The sequence below is a fragment of the Protopterus annectens genome, chromosome 5.part0 (genome assembly GCF_019279795.1).
Source record: "Protopterus annectens isolate FY-2018-M chromosome 5.part0, PAN1.0, whole genome shotgun sequence".
Taxonomy (NCBI): domain Eukaryota; kingdom Metazoa; phylum Chordata; order Ceratodontiformes; family Protopteridae; genus Protopterus; species Protopterus annectens.
Window position 1 is genome coordinate 1,611,600,170 of NC_056735.1, and position 23,759 is coordinate 1,611,623,928.

The 23,759-nt window shown below is 37.5% G+C and overlaps 1 protein-coding gene across 4 annotated transcripts in view; it reads right to left on the bottom strand.

Moving 5' to 3' along the window:
• Positions 1-23,759, bottom strand: part of CMSS1 (cms1 ribosomal small subunit homolog) — a 1,462,848-nt gene that overhangs the window by 237,481 nt on the left and 1,201,608 nt on the right. For all 4 annotated transcript variants that reach the window (XM_044071376.1, XM_044071373.1, XM_044071375.1 and 1 more), the window contains exon 7: positions 8,504-8,564. In XM_044071376.1, the coding sequence (XP_043927311.1) occupies positions 8,504-8,564 (61 nt within the window). The remainder of the gene's footprint in view (positions 1-8,503; positions 8,565-23,759) is intronic.

Consider the following 23,759-nt stretch of genomic DNA (forward strand, 5'->3'; position numbering starts at 1 on the left):
CACTAAGATAAGCCAGCCGAACAAGTTACTGGATTCGTCTAGAGTTAATGAAGTGTTGGCTCCAGATGCTTTATTAAAGGGATTCACTTTTAAATCCCAGCTAAGGGGGTCAAGGACCTCTGTAATGTGAATATTTATATTTTTTATTTATTTGCAGTTGGTTTACCAGGATAGTCCATTGGGCCAAGATGAACCCATTTTCAATGGAGTCCTGGGGAGAAAAGCTCCAAAACAAGCAAGGTTACAGTAAGGATTTAGATTACAATCATTACAAATACTACAGACTAGTGAAAAACATTACAAATACTACAGACTAGTGAGAAACATTATAGATACTATAGACTAGTGAAAAACATTGCAATATACAATACTGAATAAAGTCAAGGAGCAGTTTAGATAACCTTACCTACTGCAAATATTTGGAGAGGTACAGGTGTCAGACATGTGGAAGTGACTACAGCTGCTACAGTTAAGGTATGTCTGTGGAAGTCCAAAAGCTATGTTAGAAAGGTTCTGGGTACAGCAGAGTTGCTCCTTTGTGCAAGTGAGGGACACTGCAAGAGCTCTCTAAATGCACTACATTAGGCATGGTAGAACTGAAGGATGTACAGCACCCAATATCCTATGCAGTTTGTAAAATAGGAAGGGTCTCAGACTTGATCAAGTTGTGGTCTTCAGGGAGTGAGACAATGGTGCAATCCAGCTCAGAGCAAGCAAATCTTTCCATATCTTCACTGAAGACTCAGTAACATAACTGAAACTTACCAAAGATCCAAATCAAGTAAATAGGTTCATAGGTTTATACTAGGCTATCTGCCCTAAGGCATTTATAAGCCTAGCCCAAATTATTGTGGCTTACGCCACCCCTTATATGAAAAAATACTGTGCCCATTAGTTTGTTGTGCCTCTGTCCAGCAGTGACCCAGAGATGATTCCCGGGGTAAACCTACGATCTCCCATCCACAGGTCTAGATTTCTCTTGAACAGAGTCAGCGAGGTGCTCTGCCTCACATGGACCGGGATTTTATTCCACAGCATAGGGAGTCTCTGAGTGATAAATCTATCCCTCCAGCACGTCCTATTTATATCCGTGCTAAGGTTTAAGTCGCTTGCTCTAGTGGTTTTGGTGGATTTGGATTTTTGAGGTGGAGCATGTCCATTAATTCCGGGTTGGACATGGCCTTGTATGTCAGGCACATGTCACCTCTGAGCAGACGGTATGCGACTGAATAGAGCTGGAGTTTCTTCAATCTGGCAGCATATGACAGATTTTGGAGTCCCTTTATCCTTTTGGTAAGGAACTTTTGGGGTCTCTCCAATTGCTGCAGATGTCGGGTGAGATACATCCCGAATGGGGCATTGTACTCGATCATTGGTCTGATAAGTGAAGAGTACAGGGGAACAATGACCTCACTAGATCTGGATGTGAATCCCTTCATGATCAGGTGGGCAATGTAGAAGGTCTTTCTAACCACTTTAGCAATGTGAGTGTCAAAAGAAAGGCCACTGTCAACCTGGGTCCCCAGGTCCCTGATAACCTCTTCTGTGCTTAGTGGATTGCCACCTATATGGTAGCTTGGGGTTACCTTGTTTTTCCCGAAGGGTATGACTATACATTTTTGGCGTTTAACTTCAGGCCATGGCTCTGGCACCAGCTATCTGTTTCCGTGAGTCCCTTCTGAAGGATATCAGTGTCCGATGCACTTTCCACTATGGCGCCCAGTTTGCAGTCATCTGCAAACTTTGTCAGCCAAAGTCCTCCCATGTTGGCCTGTACTTCTGAGAAGTAGATGCCAAACAATAGGCGGCCAAGGACCGAGCCCTGTGGGACACCACTTGTGACCGGCTTGGAGTCTGACACAGCGCCAGCAACTCTAACCCTGTGGGTTCTGTCTTTAAGCCAGTTTGCAACCCATCTTGTGACATATGGGTTTACATTTAAGCTGGTAAGTTTTTCTACAATACCCGAGTGGGGTATTGTGTCGAAAGCCTTTGCAAGGTCAAGGTAGGCTGTATGGACTGCCTTTCCCTCATCAATGGCCTTGGTGACTATTTCAAGAAGTCGACCAAGTTCAAAAGGCATGATCTTCCCTTGACAAAGCCAAACTGGGTCGGGTCCAATGTCTGCAAGTCCCCTATATCTTTGTTTATGAGCTCCATTATGATCCTCTCCATAGCTTTGCAGACTAGACTTGTTAAGCTTATGGGGCGGTAATTACCAGGGTCCGTAGAGGCGCCACCTTTGTGGAGTGGGACCACAGTTGCCGTCGCCACTCCTTGGGCACGTATCCTGTGGTAAGGCTGAGATTAAACAGCTGCCTTATGTGCGGGTTTAATTCCTCATTTAGCTCGTGTAGCACACAGCCGGGGACACCATCCGGTCCCATTGATGCTGTGTTTTTAGCTTTAGAGAGAGCAGCTTTCACCTGCGCATTTGAGATGTCTGGGAGGCTACACTCGGCTGGGATAGTTATCTCTCCTTTAGTGGGGGAGAGGCGGGTGAAGTTTGCACTGAACCTGTCTGCCAGTATGTTGGCAATGTCTGTGGGTTCAGTGATTTTTGTATCATTTTGGACTAATTCTGAGCATATCTGTGAGTTTCCACCCAGGTTCCTAACATAGCTGAAAAAGGCCTTATGATTGTCCTTTGAATCCATGGCAATTTTTCTCTCAAAATTGGCCTTAGTTGATTTTATGAGTGCTCGTATTTTTTACTAATAATGATCAGGGTGACTTCCCTTTTATGGATTTTGTTCTATCATGTAATAGCTTTCTCCTCTTATTGTAAAGTTTGTTAATGGCTGGGGTCCACCAGACTGGACGTTTGCCCTTTGTGGAAAGAGTCTTGGTTTTATTTGGGATTGCCTGATCCATGCAGTCCTGGAGGTGTTCATAGAAGGCATTTGTAAGGGCTTCCAGCTTGGGTTGTGGTTTCCTCTGACTCAGGGGCCTTGAAGGATACCACACCAGTCTTGAGTAGTGTGAAGTTTGCTTTAGAGAAGTTCTTCACTATGGTCTTTTTGTTTGGGGTGGGGCGGGATGTGGATTTCCAGTGAGATTAGTTTATGATCAGATCTCACCAATGAGGGATATACTTCGGTGTGGAGCATTTTGTCCCCATGTTTGTGACAATGAGATCTAGTATATTTTCTCCTCTCGTGGGAACAGTGACTAGCTGTTCCATGGCATTTGAATGTATGAACTCCAGGAACCGTTGGGCTAGAAAGTTAGGGCTTGAGTAATGTTCCCAGTCTATATTCGGGTAGTTGAAGTCACCCAATATGATGGTGTTTGGAGATACATTTATACCCTCCAGTGTCTTCAGGAAGGCTGTGTGGGGTTCCTGAGTTTGAGAGGGTGGCCTGTAGCATGCTACAATTTGTAGAGCAGTTTTGCCTATTGTTAGTTGCACCTGGATGGTTTCCGAAGCTTCATGCGTTGCCACCAACCTGGAGGTGTGAGTATCCTTTATGAATATGGATACACCCTCCTTTTGTGGAGTGGTCCGGGTTTTGGGGCCGGAACGCATGATATGAGGTAAAACCTAATAGTGCCGGGTGCTCTCAGGAGCCTTGAACCAGGTTTCAGTTACAGCACAGACATCGATGTTCTCCATACTGAGAAGGGCCTCGAGTGCGTGCATTTTGAGATTTAGACTTCTGGCATTGAGCAGCATTACCCTCAATTTCTTCCCATTTTTGTTTTCTAGGGTGGTAGGTTTAGAATTTGAGCCTTGCCTAAAAAGGCACTATGGGGTGGCAAGAGCCTTAGCCAATATCCGGAATCCCAGGGTGACAGGTGCAAGCCATCCCTTGAAGCAGCGTGGCTTGTCAAGCATGTCATCCCAGGCAGACAGACACTGGATCCCCTTTGAATGACACCAGACATTAAGCCAATTGTTAAAGCTGATCATCTTGTCTCTATATTGTGGCATCATTCTTGGTGAAGGAAGGATACTGCTCAGGGTTAGGGTCATACCTGCCTGGGCTACATAATCAGAGAGCTCCTCTATGTCTCTCTTCATGCAGTCCAGGGAGGTACGTCTCAGGTCGTTCACACCAGCATGGACAATGACTGTGTCATATTTGTACTTGCTGTGGAGTGACCCAGTGCTTGTGTTATGTGGCGGATTCTAGCGCCCGATAGGCAGCTTACTGTGACCCTCTCCTTGTTCAGCCTGGTGAGTGGGACGTCAGTGTGTCTGACTATGGAGTCACCTATGACAAGTATGTTTGGTGTTGTATTTGGCCTTAAGGGCTGTGACTGCTTTGCACACTGCTTTTGTGGTTTATGTGTTGCTTGTGGGGTGTCTTGAGGTAGCAGTTGTTTGGGTGTCTGCTTTGGAGGCCTCTGCTGTTTAGGTAAATTTTTACTCAGAGCCTCCGAGTATGTCTTTGTGTGTTTATGTGTTTGATTCAGTGGAGTGGTAGCATTATGTGAGGCTGGTTTTGTGGTGTGTGTAGTTGCCTTCTCCTCCTGTCTGGTCTTGCCAGTCCTGAGTTGAGAGAGCTCAGCCTCCAGTTTGGCTAAATAGCTGCACCTCTCAAGTATTTGTGTTATGTGGGAGGAGGAGAGGGTTGTCTGTGTACATGAGGCAGTTATAACATTGCCTCAAGATTCCCAGATTCACCAGCTGGACCGGAGAGGAGATTGACAACTGACCTTTGGACATGCTAGAATAATATTGGGAAATCCTTAATTGAAAACAAGGGCCAGTGGGGAGTGAGGGTGTAGTGCTTTTAATTTTTAGTGCTGACTTATATAATTGCTTTAGTGAGCAAGTGCCAGGTAACTTGAGTGCAATGTGATACAAGTAACTAAATGCAAAACCGACAAACAGTAACTTTCTTTCAAGTGAAACAAGGAAATAAGTACAGTAAGCAATGCAGATATCACTAGTGATCCACAGAAGCTGAGAAGTTGCGTATTAGGTGAATTAGCTTCCAGGGAAATAACAAGCAAACAAACAACAAGTATATAAACAAAGCTAGATTCAGTAGGCCTGGATCTAGTCTATGCTAGAGCAAACAAGGTGAACCAATTTCAGTAAGATACAGTTCAAATATTCAGGCACTATAAACCTTTAACCAGAAAATTCCCAGCTCAGAAGGGCAGAGTCCAGCCTCTTCTCCCACAAGAGTGCAGTCCACGAACCTTCTTAATGTAAAATAACTGGCCTGAAGCCCAAGTGCCTAAACCAGAACTAATACACTTGGACACTGGGCTCTCAATCAGCAGTTCCCAACTTAGAAGGATGAAAGCTACCTGTCCTGCCACCACAGTGCTTGCCACAAACCTTCCTAATGTAAAACAACTGGTCTGAAGCCCAAGTGCTTAATCCAAAAGACTTGAATGATAGCTACACTTTAATCAAGTTACAACCAAGCAGTAATAAATACCATTGAATACTTTAGAGAATGTCTGGATTAGTGCTCAAGTTACACAAACAAAGCTAGATCCAGCAGGCCCGAATCCAGTCTATGCCACAGCAAACAAGGCACCAACTTCAGTAAGAAACAGTTCAGATATGCATGCACTATAAGCCTTTAACCAGAAATTCCCAGCTCAGAAGGGCAGAGTCCAGCCTCTCCTCCCACAAGAGTGCAGACCACGAACCCTCTTAATGTAAAATAACTGGCTTGAAAGCCCAAGTGCTTAAACCAGAATTAATACACTTTTAGAATAACAGACACTGAGCCCTCAATCAGCAGTTCTCAACCTAGAAGGATGTAAGCTACCTGTTCTGCCACAACAGTGCAGACCACAAACCTCTCAGTGCAAAACAACTAACTGGTCCGAAGCCCAAGTGTTTAAACCAAAAGGCTTAGAATGAGTTACACCAAGCAGTAATAAATACAATTGAGTATTTTAAGATGATGCAAAAGTAAAAAGAAGTAGGTAAAAACACAAGTACAGTAAAAGCAGATGAAATTTTTTTTTTTTATTTATTTATTTATTTATTTATTTTCTGAACAAGTGCTGAGATCAAAGAAACAAATTTGAGTGCTGAAACTAGAAAACTGGCTAGTTACAAGAAAAAAAAAAAACAAGCTAGAAGGCTTCCCTCAAACACAGAAGGGCTTGGGGGCTCAGAAGCCTACAAAGAGTCTGTACCACTTAACAAGAAAGGCAGGAAATAAGCTTAATTTTTTTTTTCTATTTCCCAGATGCTCTCTTTGTACACAGTAGGAGTGCCTGAAATCAGAATATGATCTCACTGCACTCAGTTGAGTGAGCAAATGAGATGGGCCCAGAGGCAGGCTGAGGGGCGGGCAGTTTCAATGCCACTAAGATTAACACAAAAACATAACTGAAGAGCAGAATAACCAGTTAAAAATTCCTTCAACACTCCTTCATACACAGTTTAAATCAATTTAAATACTGTATTTTTTAAAAGAAAAAGTGCATAAAAAGGTACTTAAATTCTCTTATACGTCCAGTTGAATATAACCAAGTTCTTAGCTTGCCAAGCTGAAGTTTTAAAGCAGGAATTATTTCACATGCACCAGTTTAAATATGCAAGGACAGGAAATCACTGAATGTGGCTACCCCCACACCTGTAATTACTAGCAAATAACAAAATTCAGCCAACACTAGCTTTTAGTTCAAGTTACTGAAGAGCAGAATAACCAGTTAAAAATTCCTTCAACACTCCTTCATACACAGTTTAAATCAATTTAAATACTGTATTTTTAAAAGAAAAAGTGCATAAAAGGTACTTAAATTCTCTTATACGTCCAGTTGAATATAACCAAGTTCTTAGCTTGCCAAGCTGAAGTTTTAAAGCAGGAATTATTTCACATGCACCAGTTTAAATATGCAAGGACAGGAAATCACTGAATGTGGCTACCCCCACACCTGTAATTACTAGCAAATAACAAAATTCAGCCAACACTAGCTTTTAGTTCAAGTTACTGAAGAGCAGAATAACCAGTTAAAAATTCCTTCAACACTCCTTCATACACAGTTTAAATCAATTTAAATACTGTATTTTTAAAAGAAAAAGTGCATAAAAGGTACTTAAATTCTCTTATACGTCCAGTTGAATATAACCAAGTTCTTAGCTTGCCAAGCTGAAGTTTTAAAGCAGGAATTATTTCACATGCACCAGTTTAAATATGCAAGGACAGGAAATCACTGAATGTGGCTACCCCCACACCTGTAATTACTAGCAAATAACAAAATTCAGCCAACACTAGCTTTTAGTTCAAGTTACTGAAGAGCAGAATAACCAGTTAAAAATTCCTTCAACACTCCTTCATACACAGTTTAAATCAATTTAAATACTGTATTTTTTTAAAAGAAAGGTGCATAAAAAGGTACTTAAATTCTCTTATACGTCCAGTTGAATATAACCAAGTTCTTAGCTTGCCAAGCTGAAGTTTTAAAGCAGGAATTATTTCACATGCACCAGTTTAAATATGCAAGGACAGGAAATCACTGAATGTGGCTACCCCACACCTGTAATTACTAGCAAATAACAAAATTCAGCCAACACTAGCTTTTAGTTCAAGTTACTGAAGAGCAGAATAACCAGTTAAAAATTCCTTCAACACTCCTTCATACACAGTTTAAATCAATTTAAATACTGTATTTTTTAAAAGAAAAAGTGCATAAAAAGGTACTTAAATTCTCTTATACGTCCAGTTGAATATAACCAAGTTCTTAGCTTGCCAAGCTGAAGTTTTAAAGCAGGAATTATTTCACATGCACCAGTTTAAATATGCAAGGACAGGAAATCACTGAATGTGGCTACCCCCACACCTGTAATTACTAGCAAATAACAAAATTCAGCCAACACTAGCTTTTAGTTCAAGTTACTGAAGAGCAGAATAACCAGTTAAAAATTCCTTCAACACTCCTTCATACACAGTTTAAATCAATTTAAATGTTTTTGATACCAATAATAATTAAACAGAACATTTACATATTAAGATGACGTAAGATGTTTTCCTGAATAAGAAGCTATCTTTAACATTTGGAATTACTTAATAGCTGCAGTAACAAAAATCACAAATGATGTGCTAGAATGAGTATAATAAAGAGGAGATGTGCCTGTGTGGGAAGTTTATACACATATCTCAGGTGTATATACACACACACACACACACACACACACACACACACACACACACACACACACACACACACACACACACACACACAGCTTCCTTGTCGTTAGGGTAAAAGTACTGAAGTAATTCCTTACATGCTTGACTGGAGTCAAAAAACATCAGTTAACAGTAACTCCTTTTCTAGTCTATTTCGAAAGAAATGCACAAGAGGTGAGGATATAAAATGGCTGAAGAAACAACAAGATTTCATTATTAAATGTGCAGTCAGTGTAAAAAAAATGTACATACAAACACACACACACAATGTTTCATGGACTATGTACAGTATTGCAAGTTAAAAAAAAAGTTGTAAGACATAACTGAGAAAGTTCACCATTTCTGTTAGAGTTGTATATCACAAGCTGCAAATAGACAAGTGGTGTGTTTACCTTTATATGCTTTGCAAACAGTTTCAATATTCTGCAGTTTCCCTTGAATGATGTAAGAAGCCTGTTGAGAGGGAAAACAAAGTTCATTAGTGGAATAGGCTGGTATTGGCACAATGTTAACTTTTAATACTATATTTCTGCTAAATAAATATAATGATGATAATGACATGGATATTTAATTGCTTATTAGACCCAAAAGTCCATAATTATGGAAAATGTGTGCTTATTACCCTGATAATGTATACCAATGGGAAACATTCCAGGCACTGTGGAAAGATGTATATAGTTTATGACTTGGGGGAATTTTGCTGGAACCAAAAAAAAAATCTTGCAATAAATGTAAAGTATGGCGCATAAGAACCTGTAGGGAGCAAAAAAACCCTTTATTTCCAGTGGTACAGTAGTGATTTACCTTTCTACTGCATATAAAGTATACAGCTGTTAAAAGGATAGTGTCACGGATGATTAACCAAAGAAACAATTAAGAACAAAGTACTTAAACCCATTATTTCTTAACATATGCCCCTGAATTTAATACTTTGAACAAACTGAGGAGTCCCCAAGTAACACCGTTAAGTTTTTCTTTTAAGTACCACTGTAATGATTCAAACATCCAGCTTCTTCAACAACCAAAACATGTACTTGAAAGAAGAAATATTTCGTAGAGTAAAAACCCAACTAAAAAATGCCACTGTGCAACATATGTTATAAGGATGTCATTTTACTCACTTTGCAATTAGCTCTAAAATGTCACGAGGATGTGAACTGCTCTGGTGTCTAGTGGCCAATAAAAATATTTATTTAAGTATATACAGCAACAAATATATTTCTTTTTATGAGAAGAAAGAAAAACAGAAACAGCATTAATTTAGAAACAGCTGTCAATAAATAACACTCTATTTTTAAAAGCTTCAGACACCAAATTATCTGAATAAATTCATTAGAATGTCTTAGCATTAATCATGTCTCCAAAAACAAGTGAGCTAGATCTAAATAGAATCTCTTTACCATACACAGACTATACATCCATTTACATCACCATGCCAACTTAGCAGAAATTATAGAAATAGGCTATAACATAGTTAGCATTTTATTTTATTTATTGTTTTCCTAACCCTCATTCCAGAAGCATGCATGGAATGGCACCACGCAGAGAATATGTAGACACACATACCCGTTCCATGCTACCCTAAGGCATTCCTGTTGTTTGCCTCTGAGAGCTTACACCTCAGCAGTTGCCCAAGCACTGTTAGCAGTCAGTTACTAAAGTAGGTGACCCTAGAGCCTTCCCCCTTAGGAAGACAAGTAGGAATGGCGCCCACTCCTCCCTCCCCCAGTAAGGTCCCTGGTCTCTGGGCTGCAAATCAAACGTGGGTCACAAGCACCGAAGATGAACACTCTACCTCTGTGCCAGTGGACAAACTAACATATTTAGTGCCATACATCATCTTGATGTACACTGATTCCTTAAAGTTCAGTTCCCTTTCCAATAAACATCAAAACAATGCTTAGTTCCAGTGGGCTCATTCTTCAAAGGACTTAATATCTTAGTACTAAACATCATTTTACTTCTTAGTAAACAGCTATGTCCCTTTACCAAGGGTTCAGTTTCCCCACCTACTAACATGCAAACATATCCAGCTTAACACCAGTCTTACCTCCTAATTTACCTTCAAGTTAGAAGAGCATTTCATAAAACAGCCAGTGAATGATTCAAAGGCCAGGACATTGTACCACTTATACCTAATTAGGCACAGTGAAATCTAGGTCACACACTGTCACACAGAAGGCAGTGGTTGAGACAAACAGATGATCTGTGACAGTTACCAAAAGTATGGCAAAAGCTAGATTGAGACAGGAGTAGGCAAAATCATAATGCTGATGTAAGAAGATGTGCATGTAAATAAAAATGTGCACATTCATCAAGGTACGAGAGAATACTTTTCTAAAAAAAAGAAGCAAGTTTATTTATGAGAGCTGTAAAGTATTTCATGCTTGCAAGTTACAGCCGACTGCTACAGTGACCTCATAAAGCACCACCACCATTCATTAAATTTATTAGGTAAGGCGAGGAATGGAAAAATATTACCGGTCATCTGAAAAATTCTTTGGTGGGAGGTAGTGCTGGCAAAAATGATATCAGGCTTTACTAAACAGAGAGACAAATGGGAAATGGGAAACAGAGTCATAAAATGGGTAATAAGGGTACAGATAATGCGTTAAGAAACAAGCAAAATGAGTGACAAGGGAACTTGTTCTGTAGTGGGGATTATACAATGACAGATCGCTTGTATTCAAAAATGAGCATGTGGAGTGGATTGGACAGCCCAGCCAGAGTACTCGTAAATCCAGTATACACCAATAGAATAAAGTCTGGATGCTGAAATACCAATGAGCAGCCGGACGTTCTATTAGAATATGCTGAGGGACAGAAACATTAGAAAAATCAGGTACATTCTCAAAAATAAAGAAACGGAAATGTACCTGATGTTCCTTTTATTTCTGTGCTGTCTCTCATAAAATCTTGACAAGAAAAAAAAGCAACAGAGATTCTCTTTTCTCTGTTGTTTCTCCTGCACTGTACTGATGTATTGTACAAACAAGGGGAATTGTGCCAATAAACAATGGAGAAAGTGGAGAAACACTATAGCGCTGTTAAACAAAATATTATTTAAGAAAGGTAAGCAATTTCTTTCTTAAATAATGTCATTGGACAATAGCAATAACCCATGAGTGGGTGTGGGTACATCAGGATTTACCCATGGCTGGCTTTGGTCAATCACTCGGGCTTTCCCTTGTGATTAAACCATACCAGCCATGGGTAAATCCTGATATATATTATCAAACATGAGGCTAGCCTTCCTGGGATAAAATAATCTGCTTCCCTAGGAGGCCTAGAAACTGCAAAAACAAAGCACAGTACTGACCGATAGGGCATAATTTCAATATTTTCAGTAAAGGGATAAAGCAAATGCAAAATGAAAATAGCTTATTTACCGGTTGATTTTACAAACTACTGTCTCACAGAAGGTACAACAAGTGAAGCTTAATTTTCAATACAAATGAAAAATAATGTAGAGAAAACAGCCATTCAAAAAGTGGGTTCAAAACAGCTAGTAGTAAAAGATGAGTAAAACCAAAAAGAACAAACAGTATCAGTTGCTTTACAGAAATGCAGCATACCATAAGCCATGCTTAGGTATGAAATTTATGTCAGCAAACCTAGCTCTGAGCAAAATGCTAAAGTGCTGTTAAGAGAATAGGGTAGGAGAAAATAAAAGGAAAGTATTAAAAGTCACATAAATAGCATAACATTACAAATAAGAGAGGATTCTGACTGACACACACACACACACATATATATATATATATATATATATATATATATATATATATATATATATATATATATATATGTGTGAAAGTGTAATGAGACTGTTTACAGTAACAGGATAAAAAAATGTAAAAATAAGTTCTGCCCATCCACTGATATATATTAAATCTATTAGAAAACCTGATATCAAGAAGATGTTTTAGATTTCATTTTTGTAAGTTATGGAAGGTGGTTATGAAAGTATCTGAAAAACTGCTCTAATGTATACGATCAAACAGTTCTAGACAAATCATGGTTCACAGCTAGACAATAATGTCTTCAGTAATTAAAAGGGCAGCATGCAGGGCAACATCAAAATTGAGTAGGTTTCAACAATCCATTTCTCATTTTGTGTAAGGTGTCAAATTTGTGCAGGTAAAGGTACTTCCACTACCACCAATCACAGACACGTGATGTTTATTTAACCATGTTACCTCTACCTCCGATGAAGAGGAACTTACTTCCCTTTACCAGATTCCCATGCCATGCTTCTAAGCCTAACATCCATTGCCTCAAACCTCAACCCATAAATCCCATTCTACAATCCCCTGCTAGGTCTATAGGGTTCCTTACTGGGAAGAGCAAACACAAGTACAAGCCTTTCAGTCCTGGGATCTTTAATGTCAAATAGTAATATACTGTCAGATATGCAAATCACTATACTAAAATCTAAGCAATATAATAAAAACACATGTGGGTATCAGTCCTACCCATCCCATTATGTAACAGGATGCACTACTGACACTCCAAACGTAAAGGAAAATATTGCCCAAAAATCTTTTTTTTTTTTTTTGTATAGCATAAAGGCAATCATTCTGTGTTTGGTTTTATTCAGTAATATGTTAAACTCCAAAAGTGGTATGATGGAAACTATCATACTGATACTTTTTTGTTCTTCATAATGACTTTCTCCCAAAATTCTTTTTATGCCCTCAAAATATGACTCAGCCTGCCAGGTGGTTTATTTATACACTCACTTATAATGACAGAGCTAAGTGTAATCTATGTCTTAGACTTCTCTGGAAACAGCATTATGCTCACTTCTTTACTTTTCACCAAATCACTTTGATTTGTGTTAACTTTAAGCTGCTAAAACATGTTCAAGGTACAAAAAAATTATTCCAGAAAAAGTAGTTAGGCAGGAAGTTTTTGTTAGCATTCAAAGTAGTAATTTCAATAAGTTGAGTATAATTCCAAGGTTACTTTAATTGCCAGGAACAGCAGCTGTGTTTAGTTATCTATGACTAACAGCTGGCATTTCATACTGTCACACTGTTTGCCAATGATTGCCCAATAATATTCACTGTTCATGTTACAAATGAAAGGAAACAATCAGTTTAGTCAAACAAGTAACTTTTATTAGTAACAACATGGCAGCTCAACAGAAATTATATTAAAACTTGAGGCACCTCTTACTGACTACAACCTAGAAACTGCAATGCACTATAGGGTATGTACATTCTTAAAAAAGGAAACAACTATCTTACTTATACACAATATAAATCAATACTTTAGCACCTTTACTCCTCAAATCATTACAATAACATAAAAAGCAGCAACATTTCATTCTCCAAAATGAAAGTACCTGCTTGTTTATTTAGCTAATGTTGCAGTACAAGTGATCACTGTTCTTCGTGTACAGCTTTCTTCATCTATGACTCTCTGGAAAAGAGTTTCACTTTAGATGTTATGTATCCTGTATAGGACATTACTGATCTCAGCAAAACACAGACTTAGGAATTACAACTGTGGGTGGTGATTACTAGTGAAAAATATAGAAAGAATGTAGTATCCCCCAAGTCATGGAGGTTGTGATATATTCAGTTTTGAAATGCCTTACATAAGAAGAAAAAAAAAACACGATGAGGCCTGCATAATTTCCGACAGGAAAATGGAAATCAAGAAATTAAAAGGTGCTGATGGCTAAATGGACAATGAAATACACCAAAGTGATGATGTTGTAAAAATAATAAATAAAATAAAAAAATAACTTTAGAATGAGTTTAAATATACTGGAAGATAGACCTGTCTTTTAAATAAACAAAGACCAATTCAAACATTCATGTAAATTGGTATGACATTCCATAATCAAATAATAGCAAATCAAAACGTGATGTACATTGTTACACAATGGCTGCATGCTGATCAACCACTTAACTTTAGGTCCCCCAGTGTGAAAAAAAGAAACTGAAACAAAAGGACCAGGAACTCTGTCACTCTTAGTAAATTCAGTTAGCGACTAGTAAGTACACTGCCTAGATGACAGCAAAGACTAAACTAAGACAGCCCGAAAGAAAACCAATTAGAACAGGTGATGAGAAAACAATAACTGGGGAAAAATTCTGCAGCGAAAAGCAGTTCAAATTCCAGCTTTGGTGCAAGACATGGCTTCCAATAATCTAGAGGGAATCAAATATGCACACAGCTGATTAAAATAAATGAAACACTGAAGGAGAATATCAACCCAAAAATGAAAGAAGCTTTAAATAGATACTGAAATGAGCTGATAACACTGCAAAAAACTTAGAGGTCAAAAAGAAGAAAAGGCTGGCTGAGTATGAGACTGCTCAAGAAGAGATGTTTCAAAAAATGGTAAAATTAGAGGACAGAACATATAAGGAAAATCTGAGATTTTCTGTTGTGCCAAAGAAACTAGAAGGAACAGGCTGTATTAATTTTATGAAGACACTTCATATGCAACTGGGATGATATTCCGCAACAGGAACTATTAACTGAAAGGACACAGTGTGTGTATGCTCCAAATCTGGCCATGAGAAAGCAGCCAAGACCTGTATTAGTAAAGATGCAAACCTACCAGCAGAAAGAGTTGATCCTGACAAAACTGTGGTGAAAGGGCAAAGTATTAAAAAGTTGGAGACAGTAGAGTGCATGTAGAAAATGATAATTCACTGTACACCAGGCAGAAGAGAAACATATTGATCCCTGTAATCAGGGAATGCCGGAGGCAACTTATTATTTCAAGCTGCTGTATCCAGCTGTCTTCAGAATATTTTTTTCCTGGAGGATCAATGTCATTTTTGATGCAGAACAGGCTAAAGAGGAAATACAAAAATCTGTCCAACAAAAAGTGAGCCATCAAGCATAAGGGGACCCTTCTTCAATATATATATATATATATTACCAGTAACAACTTTTACACTGTTCCAAAGGAAAATGCTTGAAAGACAGAGAAAAGCACAGTAGTTGACTAGAAGATTTGCAAGTACCTTGGAAAAGAACCAGAACCTGGAGTTGTAACATGGAGATGAACAAGAAAAAGGCCAGCAACACATACATTAGTAAATACTGCAAAGCATCAATCGTATTTGTGAAATATGTCTGTATAATAAAAAGTAGAAAGAGTGGACATTTGCTAACTTTGTTAAACTTCTGAGAAACAGAAAAGCATTTGCCTCACTTCATGCCATTAATGTTTAGAAGGACACTGAGGGGAGAAGAAGGAGGAGGAAAAGGGTAACTGTAAGTAAAACAATTTCTGTTCTTAACAGAATTTCTATGAAAATTTCACAATGTAAATTGTTTTACAGTAAAGTACATTTAGTTGATTTTTTATGTGATAAAGTTACAAAACTAAACAGATGCCTTTTTCTTTTTAGTATTAAGAAATGTAGTCATTGCAGTTTAAAAAGAGTAGAAAGGCAAGACAAAAGCATGTTTAAGTTAATTGTTTATAGTCTCGAGTTGCTGAAGTGGGGGATGGGGTACAAAAGTACACAGACCATAATATATGCAAAGCTGATAAGTTTTTTCTTACTTTTTCATAAGTGAATGTATGGATTAAGACCCTTGGTTTAATCTAATAAGTGGAAACAAGCAAATTATGAGAACACCAAATATAGTGAAAGATTTTCTTTTCAAACAACGTTTCAGCTTGTTTTTCAGGCTGTAGGAGAATATTACTTTTTTTCTCTTACACTTCTATAGAGATAAACTGATAATAGGTACAATAAAAAGCCACAACATTGGTTAATTCAAGACTAAAAGTTAATGTTTTCTGAAAGCATGCAAGTTGTTTTGGCATCTGGGAGGAAAATAAAGATAAAAAAGAACAGATATCAATTAGTGTAAATATAAGCACAGGAAATAACATGCATCTTACAATGGGTAATCTCAATTTCTGGTTAATTAAGGCCTGCATTAGCAGCTATTTGGGAGAAATGTTCTATTACGAGGTTTAAGCTTCATTATTTGCAGCTGTACATAGTTATATGTGTTTGTATTAAGTTAACAGGTTATGGGGGTGTTCTGTAGGCATTTTTTTTTTGGGGGGGGGGTTTATTAAAACAAAAAGCCTTGCAAAATGTGTCACAGTTTCCAATGTTGAGGAAAAGAGAAAAATAGTATAAAGGACTACCCAAACATTAATGGGTGCATGTATCACAAAAGCTAGAAACAGACATTTAAAAAGGCTGACATACATAATAAGTGGGAATAATGACAACACTTTCCATATTATCTTGGAATGCGAAGAGTCTCACAGGTACAGACAAAAAGGAAAGAATATTTAATCATATTCGGAAATGCAGAGTACAACTAGCAAATGCTACAAGAGAGAAATTTGGAAAGAACAAAGGATTAAGCTAATATGTATTTACATCCTGCCTAAAACCACTATTATGGAGCTTTAAAACTGTTGGGAGAAATAATCAGCTTTCATCAAGGAATATTATTTATAGGTGGGGACTGGAATTTTGTTTGCAACAATGAGGATGTATCTGGGGAGCTTAGAAGGGAAATATAACAAAAGAGGGTAGATTTCTGAAGAAATGCATGACAATATATATTTTTTTAATTTTATTTATTTAACATTTGTTTAACGGGAAAGTCTGACTTGGAACAACGTCAATTTTCAGCGAGGCCAGGGGGAAATGCTCCATATACATTTCTTTGTAAGACGGAAGGAAACCGAAGCACCCAGGGAGGACATGCAGACTCCGCACAGAAAGCACCCCTGCTGAAATTCGAACCAGAGAACCTCTTGCTGTAAGGTGACAATGCTACCCCTACTATATTTAGTATGAAAGACGTGAATTCAGTAGTAAGAACATGAAGAAAATTGATATATTCCCCAAGGTACAAAAAATGAGCTAGACTAGACAGAAATTATATTTCACAGGAATATGTGTATGCAATTGAGAATGATGACACATGTTCAATAACTATTTCAGATCATGCACCAATAATTACTACAAAAAAAATGCAGGGTAATGAAGTGAAAATGAGACACTGGCACTTCCGTGCCTACCTGTTAAAAAGAGAGGAATTTAAGGAGCGGGTAGTGGAAATTATTCTTGAGTTATTAGAGAAGATAGAAAGTACTCCTGAAGTTAATTAATGCTAGTGAGTGGGATAAAATGAAAGCGACATTTATTGTAGAAATAAAAGAAGGTAATCTGGTTAAGAAGTAACAAGAATTATGTAGAGGGGTTGACAAAGATTAAAGTATTACAGAATAAGAAGAATCTCACAGAAGAACAAGAAGAAGCTCAAATGCAGAGTGCTAAAGAGAAAATAATGGAATGCCTGGGTAATACGCATATGTTCAGAAATACTGTTGTTAAGCAATTATATATTTATTTTTATTTTTTTGATATTTCCAGAGCACAAAAATTTCTGGCACGATGACTCGGGTAGCAGAAAGGGTTGTTGCCAAACTTAGCAACACTATAACAAGAAAAATAACCATAGATCCTGCAGAGGTAGTAGAGACATTTCAGATATTTTATGAAAAATTTAATAAAAACAGGGAAGTGAGGAAATCAAGAAAAAACACAAATGGAAGCATTAACACTTAAGTATGCCCTATAGATGAGGTTCAACAATTAACAGTTAAGATAGAAAGAGATAAGATCAAAATGGTGATGTATAATCAATCTGCAGGAAAGTCATCAGGAATAAATAACATTCTGGAGGAAGTTTTGGAAGCTAGAAGGGAAGAAAGTGATAATGATCTGGAAAGTTTTGTTTAAAATTATTTTAAAAGGAGGGAGACACCAACATCCTGAAACAACTTGTGATGCCTGTAATACCTAAACATGGTACACATACATACTCATTCCAATTTTAAACCATGATTATAAAGTGTTTATGTCCATAATGGCCAAAAGAATGGAAAGTGATGCCAAAATTGACAGATATGAATCAATGTGGTTTTGTGGATGGTATGTTTTCATCTTACTTTTTTAGTACAGAATGAGTTAATTAATTAGTATACAAATACGATTTAATTTTACCCTAATTGGTGAAGTATTTGTGGATAATTGAGCTGTAATCAGCTTATTCTGATGAAGTCTGCTTTGATACTGGACAAAAAGCTGACAGTTAGTTGTGCTCTTAAATCTTGATCTTTAATAAAATCTTCTGGTTTTTAAATTTGACTCAAAGGCCTCCTTTCTGGAGTTGGCTTGTCCCATGAAGCTTCCCCAAGGTGGATTTTCTTTTTTGGATTACTATTCACAAAGAAACAATGGGAGGACATATGTATGGCTCCCAAATACATAACACAATCTAGAAGATTTAGGATTTCTGCCTGGAAGTATTTGCACAGATACTTTTAAACCCAATCAGACTCAAAAGAATTTTTCTTCAGGTAGATGGCAAATGTTGAAGGTGTAATAGGGAAGAAAGAAGTACCTGGGGGCATATGTTCTTGGAGTGTAATGAGTTGGCAGACTTTTAATTTATCTCAGTTGCCTCGACACAGTAAGCCTTGTAAATGTTAATTCTGGTGGCTGCCAAAAAAGCAATTACTAGAAAATGGAAATTAAAGTCTAAACCAACTACACTTGAACTAGTGAATATTGTAACAGAGATAAAAGAAAAGGAAGTGGGATCTTTAGAAAAGGGAAAGGGTATATTACCTAGAAAAAAAAATGGAAATTGCCTGAACAATCCATGCAGAAAAATGTTCTGAAAGAGGAATGAGATTTAAGAGAAGGCAGGAATTTTACGATTTATGCAATGTTGACTTGATTATATGGTATAGAACAATATATGTGATGTATAATGTTTGTAAATGAGAACTTGTTAATATGGTTTGATTACTTTTATACAAGTCCGCCTATGTCACAAGTGATAATTCAACAAAGGTGGTTAAAAAAAGTGATATACATTTTACATAAAACACCATGCAAATACAGTCTATCTTATAAGCCATTCTATCTTGTGAAATGTTGGAGGTATTGCTGCATTCATCTGGACATCCAAGCTCTAAGCGCTATTTGTTTATTTATTAAATGAATAAATTAATTTGCTAATTGGCTGAATGGGCTGGCCCTGGGATCCTTTTCTGTCATGACCCATGCCACAGGCAGCAACCCTTACAGTAAAAAAAAATGTTAACGCTGCAACGGAACAGTTATTTACAGATGATAATTATCAGCTACAGTAAACAAAATATTTATATAACAATAATATGTACATGCTGCTTGTGACAAAAAGTATTTGCAATAAGATCATCAAAAAAATTACATTTAATAGCAAGGGTCAGCCTAGGCCAACTGCAACTATTTAACACAAAGAGGCCCACAAAGACATATTTTGACTTATACAAAGATAAAAAGAAAAACTCATGTGGAAGCAGTTTTAATGCTGACAAGTGATGATAGCAAGTGCAACTGCCACTGCCAGACAACTGTCATGGTAGATAGCATTCTGACTGATGAATATGCAAAAATAACATTTCAAACAGTTAAATGCATTTACTTACTTAAATAATCACAACTCCTTTATTTTCAAAGGCCTGCTGTCTGCAAAGTGCCCAATATTTCCAGGAGTCACTATCCACATGCCCAGTGCATCAATGGTGTATTTCAGGAAGGGAAGGAGGTGGTCATAATGGTCTAGTGAAGGAATCCTGTATTCAGTGTTGAGGGAGAGTGAGTGGATCAGAGAAAGATGAGCCAAGAAAGCATTAAATAAAAAATAATAATGGTTTCCACATTAATTTACTCCAGTATTGTGTTTTTTACTGAAGAAAAATCAGAGACTTGATCCGGCAAATTAAGGGCATTACTTGATTTTATTAGGAAAAAGAAAACATTCGGTCATGAGTAGCTCAGGATACTGAACTGGTACTATTTGTAGATGGAGGATTATTTTTATTACTATAAAGTACAGTTTATTTTGAATTAGCAGGTCAGTGAACTTATTTAAAGCAGAATGTTTGCCATTTGACAAAAAATAGAGGATGACGACAGTGTACATAGGCTGTAATACATGACTGTGACCATTTGCTCTTTCAGCTTCATCACAGTTTAATTTCAAATTGGTACACAGAAGGTGGCTATGTTCTGTGAAAGTATAGGGCAGTTACATGGTCACTGTCAAATGACTGCCTGTCTAAAGCAGTATATGTTCCGCTCAGCATACTTCACTGTGGACAGAAAATTATCTTTTTTCATGGTAGGCTGTCTGTGAAAGCAAACAGTAGTTACACTGATTACTTTTGATGCATCACTGATGTAGTCTGCTGTGGAGATGCATATCTCTGAGAGCAACATGACTGTTATACTTATCAGATTTCTTTGCAGTGAAAGATGGTACATCCTTACAGAAGGGATGCACTCCACTAGGCCAGTATATGAAAGTAGCTGAATTAACTGTTTGCTGCATTTTTGGTAATGGAATGAAGACTTAACCCACATTTTGGCTTTCAAGCATTTTGTTGCTTTATTATGCAAGTGTTTACATTCACTTTATAACAAATATGCACATTTTTGCTTTCTCACATGGTGTGAATATGAATATATAGTATACAAAATTCTGGGCAACCGCGCTGGTGCACCGGTTAGCGTTGCCGCCTCACAGCAAGAGGTTCTTCGGTTCGATCCTCAGCTGGGGTGCCTTATGTGTGGAGTCTGCATGTCCTCCCTGTGGTCGCATGGGTTTCCTCTGGGTAGTCCGGTTTCCTCCCACATCCCAAAGACATGCTGGAGGTCAATTGGGCACTCTAAATTGGCCCTAGGCATGAGTGTGTGCATGTGTGTGTGCCTTCTGAGGAAGGTTGGGCGCCGGGCTGGCAACTCGACACCGTAAAACCCCACTGCCAATCATGAGCGGGCAAGGTGATCCGCTGTGGCGACCCCTAACCGGGAAAAGCCGAAAGAAGAAGTATACAAAATTCTAAATATATTTTGCTCTAGAACAAAATAATGAAAAACACTGTTACTGAAAGTGATATCTTCCAGCACACAAAATATTACAGAAAAAAATGAAAGCATTACAAGGATTTGTGATTTTGCATTGAGAAACCTGGATAAATATTACATATTCTTGATAAATAATTTGAAATAATCTTACATCCAAAAGAGTTTTCATGAAAATTGTCCCAATTGCGTCCTGCAATTGCTAAGGCTGGTCCCGTTGATAGCACGCAATTATGGGTGCAAACATATACACATTAGAAAAGATCTGTGAGACTATATACACTGATGTATACTCCTAGACAGAACAACACCAAGAACAATTACTGGAAATATGTGAATTATTAAACACATCACTATGTCTCACAGTAATAACAACAAAAGATAAACTCATTGTTGCTTTGAGAGTCAGTGTTGTTAACCTGCTTGTTCATGTCATTTGATCTGCCTTTGTCACATACACATTCAGATGCAATGTAGTAAACACAATGACAGCATTCTAACATTCTTCTACAATTAACTGGAGTCTCCCAAAAGATATCATATCCAAGGTTCACTGACCTCACTTACAACACTGTGTAATTTTTTTTTTTTTTTTTGAAGAATTAGCTCAGGTGAATTTGCACAGGCCCTATAATCTGACTGTCCATCTCACCTAACTCTAGTAAATTATATGATGTTATGTGAAGAAGTACATTTATATTAACATTACTCAATACACACCACTGAAATGTGCACTTGCACAAGAGGTGTAGCCTAAAACCTGTAATATACACAAACGGTTGAAAAATATCAGTTTTCACACAAAATCAAAAAGGAGCCACTGGGTGCAAAGTTCCTTCAGTGCCTCAGGTAGAAGCTTGTGCCTCTCTACACCCTTCCTTACAAAATATACCATGAGGAGGGTCACAGTAATGTATTCTAGCCTATGTATATTATCGCCACCCCAAATAAGTCATTATTATTAGCTCAAAATGTGCAAATCTGAGATGTACTAAACTGGGAAACCACAAAGCGAGCTGACACCACAGGAACAAGGATAAAATTTAATGTTGAACGCTTTCGTCACAAATTACAGTTGACTTCTTCAGAAAAAACAGAGTATCTCCCCTCAGCTGCTTAAATACTCATTACAAAGACATCATACCCTCAGCTCCTTAAATACTCATTACAAAGACATCATTAACAGATGTGTGTTGAACACCATTTACATTTAAAGATACAGACTCCCTTTTTCTTACATACAAAACTAAAAGTCATGTTGCACTGCTTATGATATCTAATAATGTTAAAAACATCAAGCCTAAGATGATAAGATAAGTTATATGAAATGATAAAATGTTCTAATAATAATGTTGTAATAATGTAATAATAAAAGTTAACAAATTACATAAAAAAATTTGCTTTTAGTTTCAAAAAACTAGTCAATGATACCATGTCATTCAGTCCTGGATTACTGTTGGCATTAACCCTCAATTGCCATAACAGTTCTTTATATTCAAGTAAATATTCTATAGGGCCTCCTCTCTCATCTACCGTAAGTTCTTCAAGTTCTGTGAATTTGAAATTATGACCTGGGTAGGTATTGACGTGTTTAGCCAGTGGATTTTTTAAATTCACTTTCCTAATGTCATATAAATGCTGGTAAATACGTGTTCGAAAGGCATTCTTGGTTTTGCCTATGTAAAAACAGGCACACGTCTGACAAATACCAGCATATATGACATTCTTACTACTACAACTGTACTTATGTAGTAGTTTCACCCATCCATAACCTTTAAGGAATACGTTATCACCTTCCAAGATATATTTGCAGTGGGTATACTGTCTACATTTGGACATTCTCCCTTGTTCTCCTAAGGTATTACCACCTTTTTTCCTCTCTAAGATGTTTTTAACATAGATGTCCTTTCTATACACAACCACTGGGGCATCCCCAATTCTCTCTCTCAAATCTGGGTCCCCTGACAAAATAAACCAATTCTTGAAAACAATGTCCCGAATCAGTGGGAACTGGGGTATACACATGAAGTGGTTCAGCAATACCCATATTTATAGGGACACAAAGAAATGAAGTATTTAGGAGTATGGGTTAAAAAAGATTCTGTTATGGCATATGTGGTATAAAACTAAACAAAAGGTAATACAAAAACTGAGACACTGGAAGATCTTGTTTATGGATATGGATATTAAGATAGAAGTAGTGAAAATGTTTTTATCCCCTTGAGTTTTATATACAGTTCAGCCATATTTGTTTAATCAACCAGTGAAGCTGTGGATAGTAATTAATAAAGTGCTGAAGGCTTTTAAGTGGGAGGGAAAAGGGCAAGGGAAAAGTGGGTTAAGTTGAACATTCCAAGAGAACAAGGTGTTTTAGAATTACCCGATTTAAAGGGATGTTTTAAGGTTCCACTTTTAAGGCTCATATATATATATAACAGAAAAAGAAAGCCAAAATTCAGAGTGGAAAGGGATGATGATGATGATGACAAAAGCAGGGGAGAAATAAGGAGAGACAGTTGGATTTTGGATGCAGATCCTTAAAGGGACAATCCCAGTGTCTAAAATTCGGGTCCAACTACAAGTAACAAAAGTAACACCCACTTTAGCTATGTCACTCACAACCCCACCCACAGTGTCAATTTTCTTGTAAATTTCCGGTAGTTCTTAAATTCCAGTCTTCTTTTGTCTCCCATTGTCAACTTCCATTTCAGTTTGC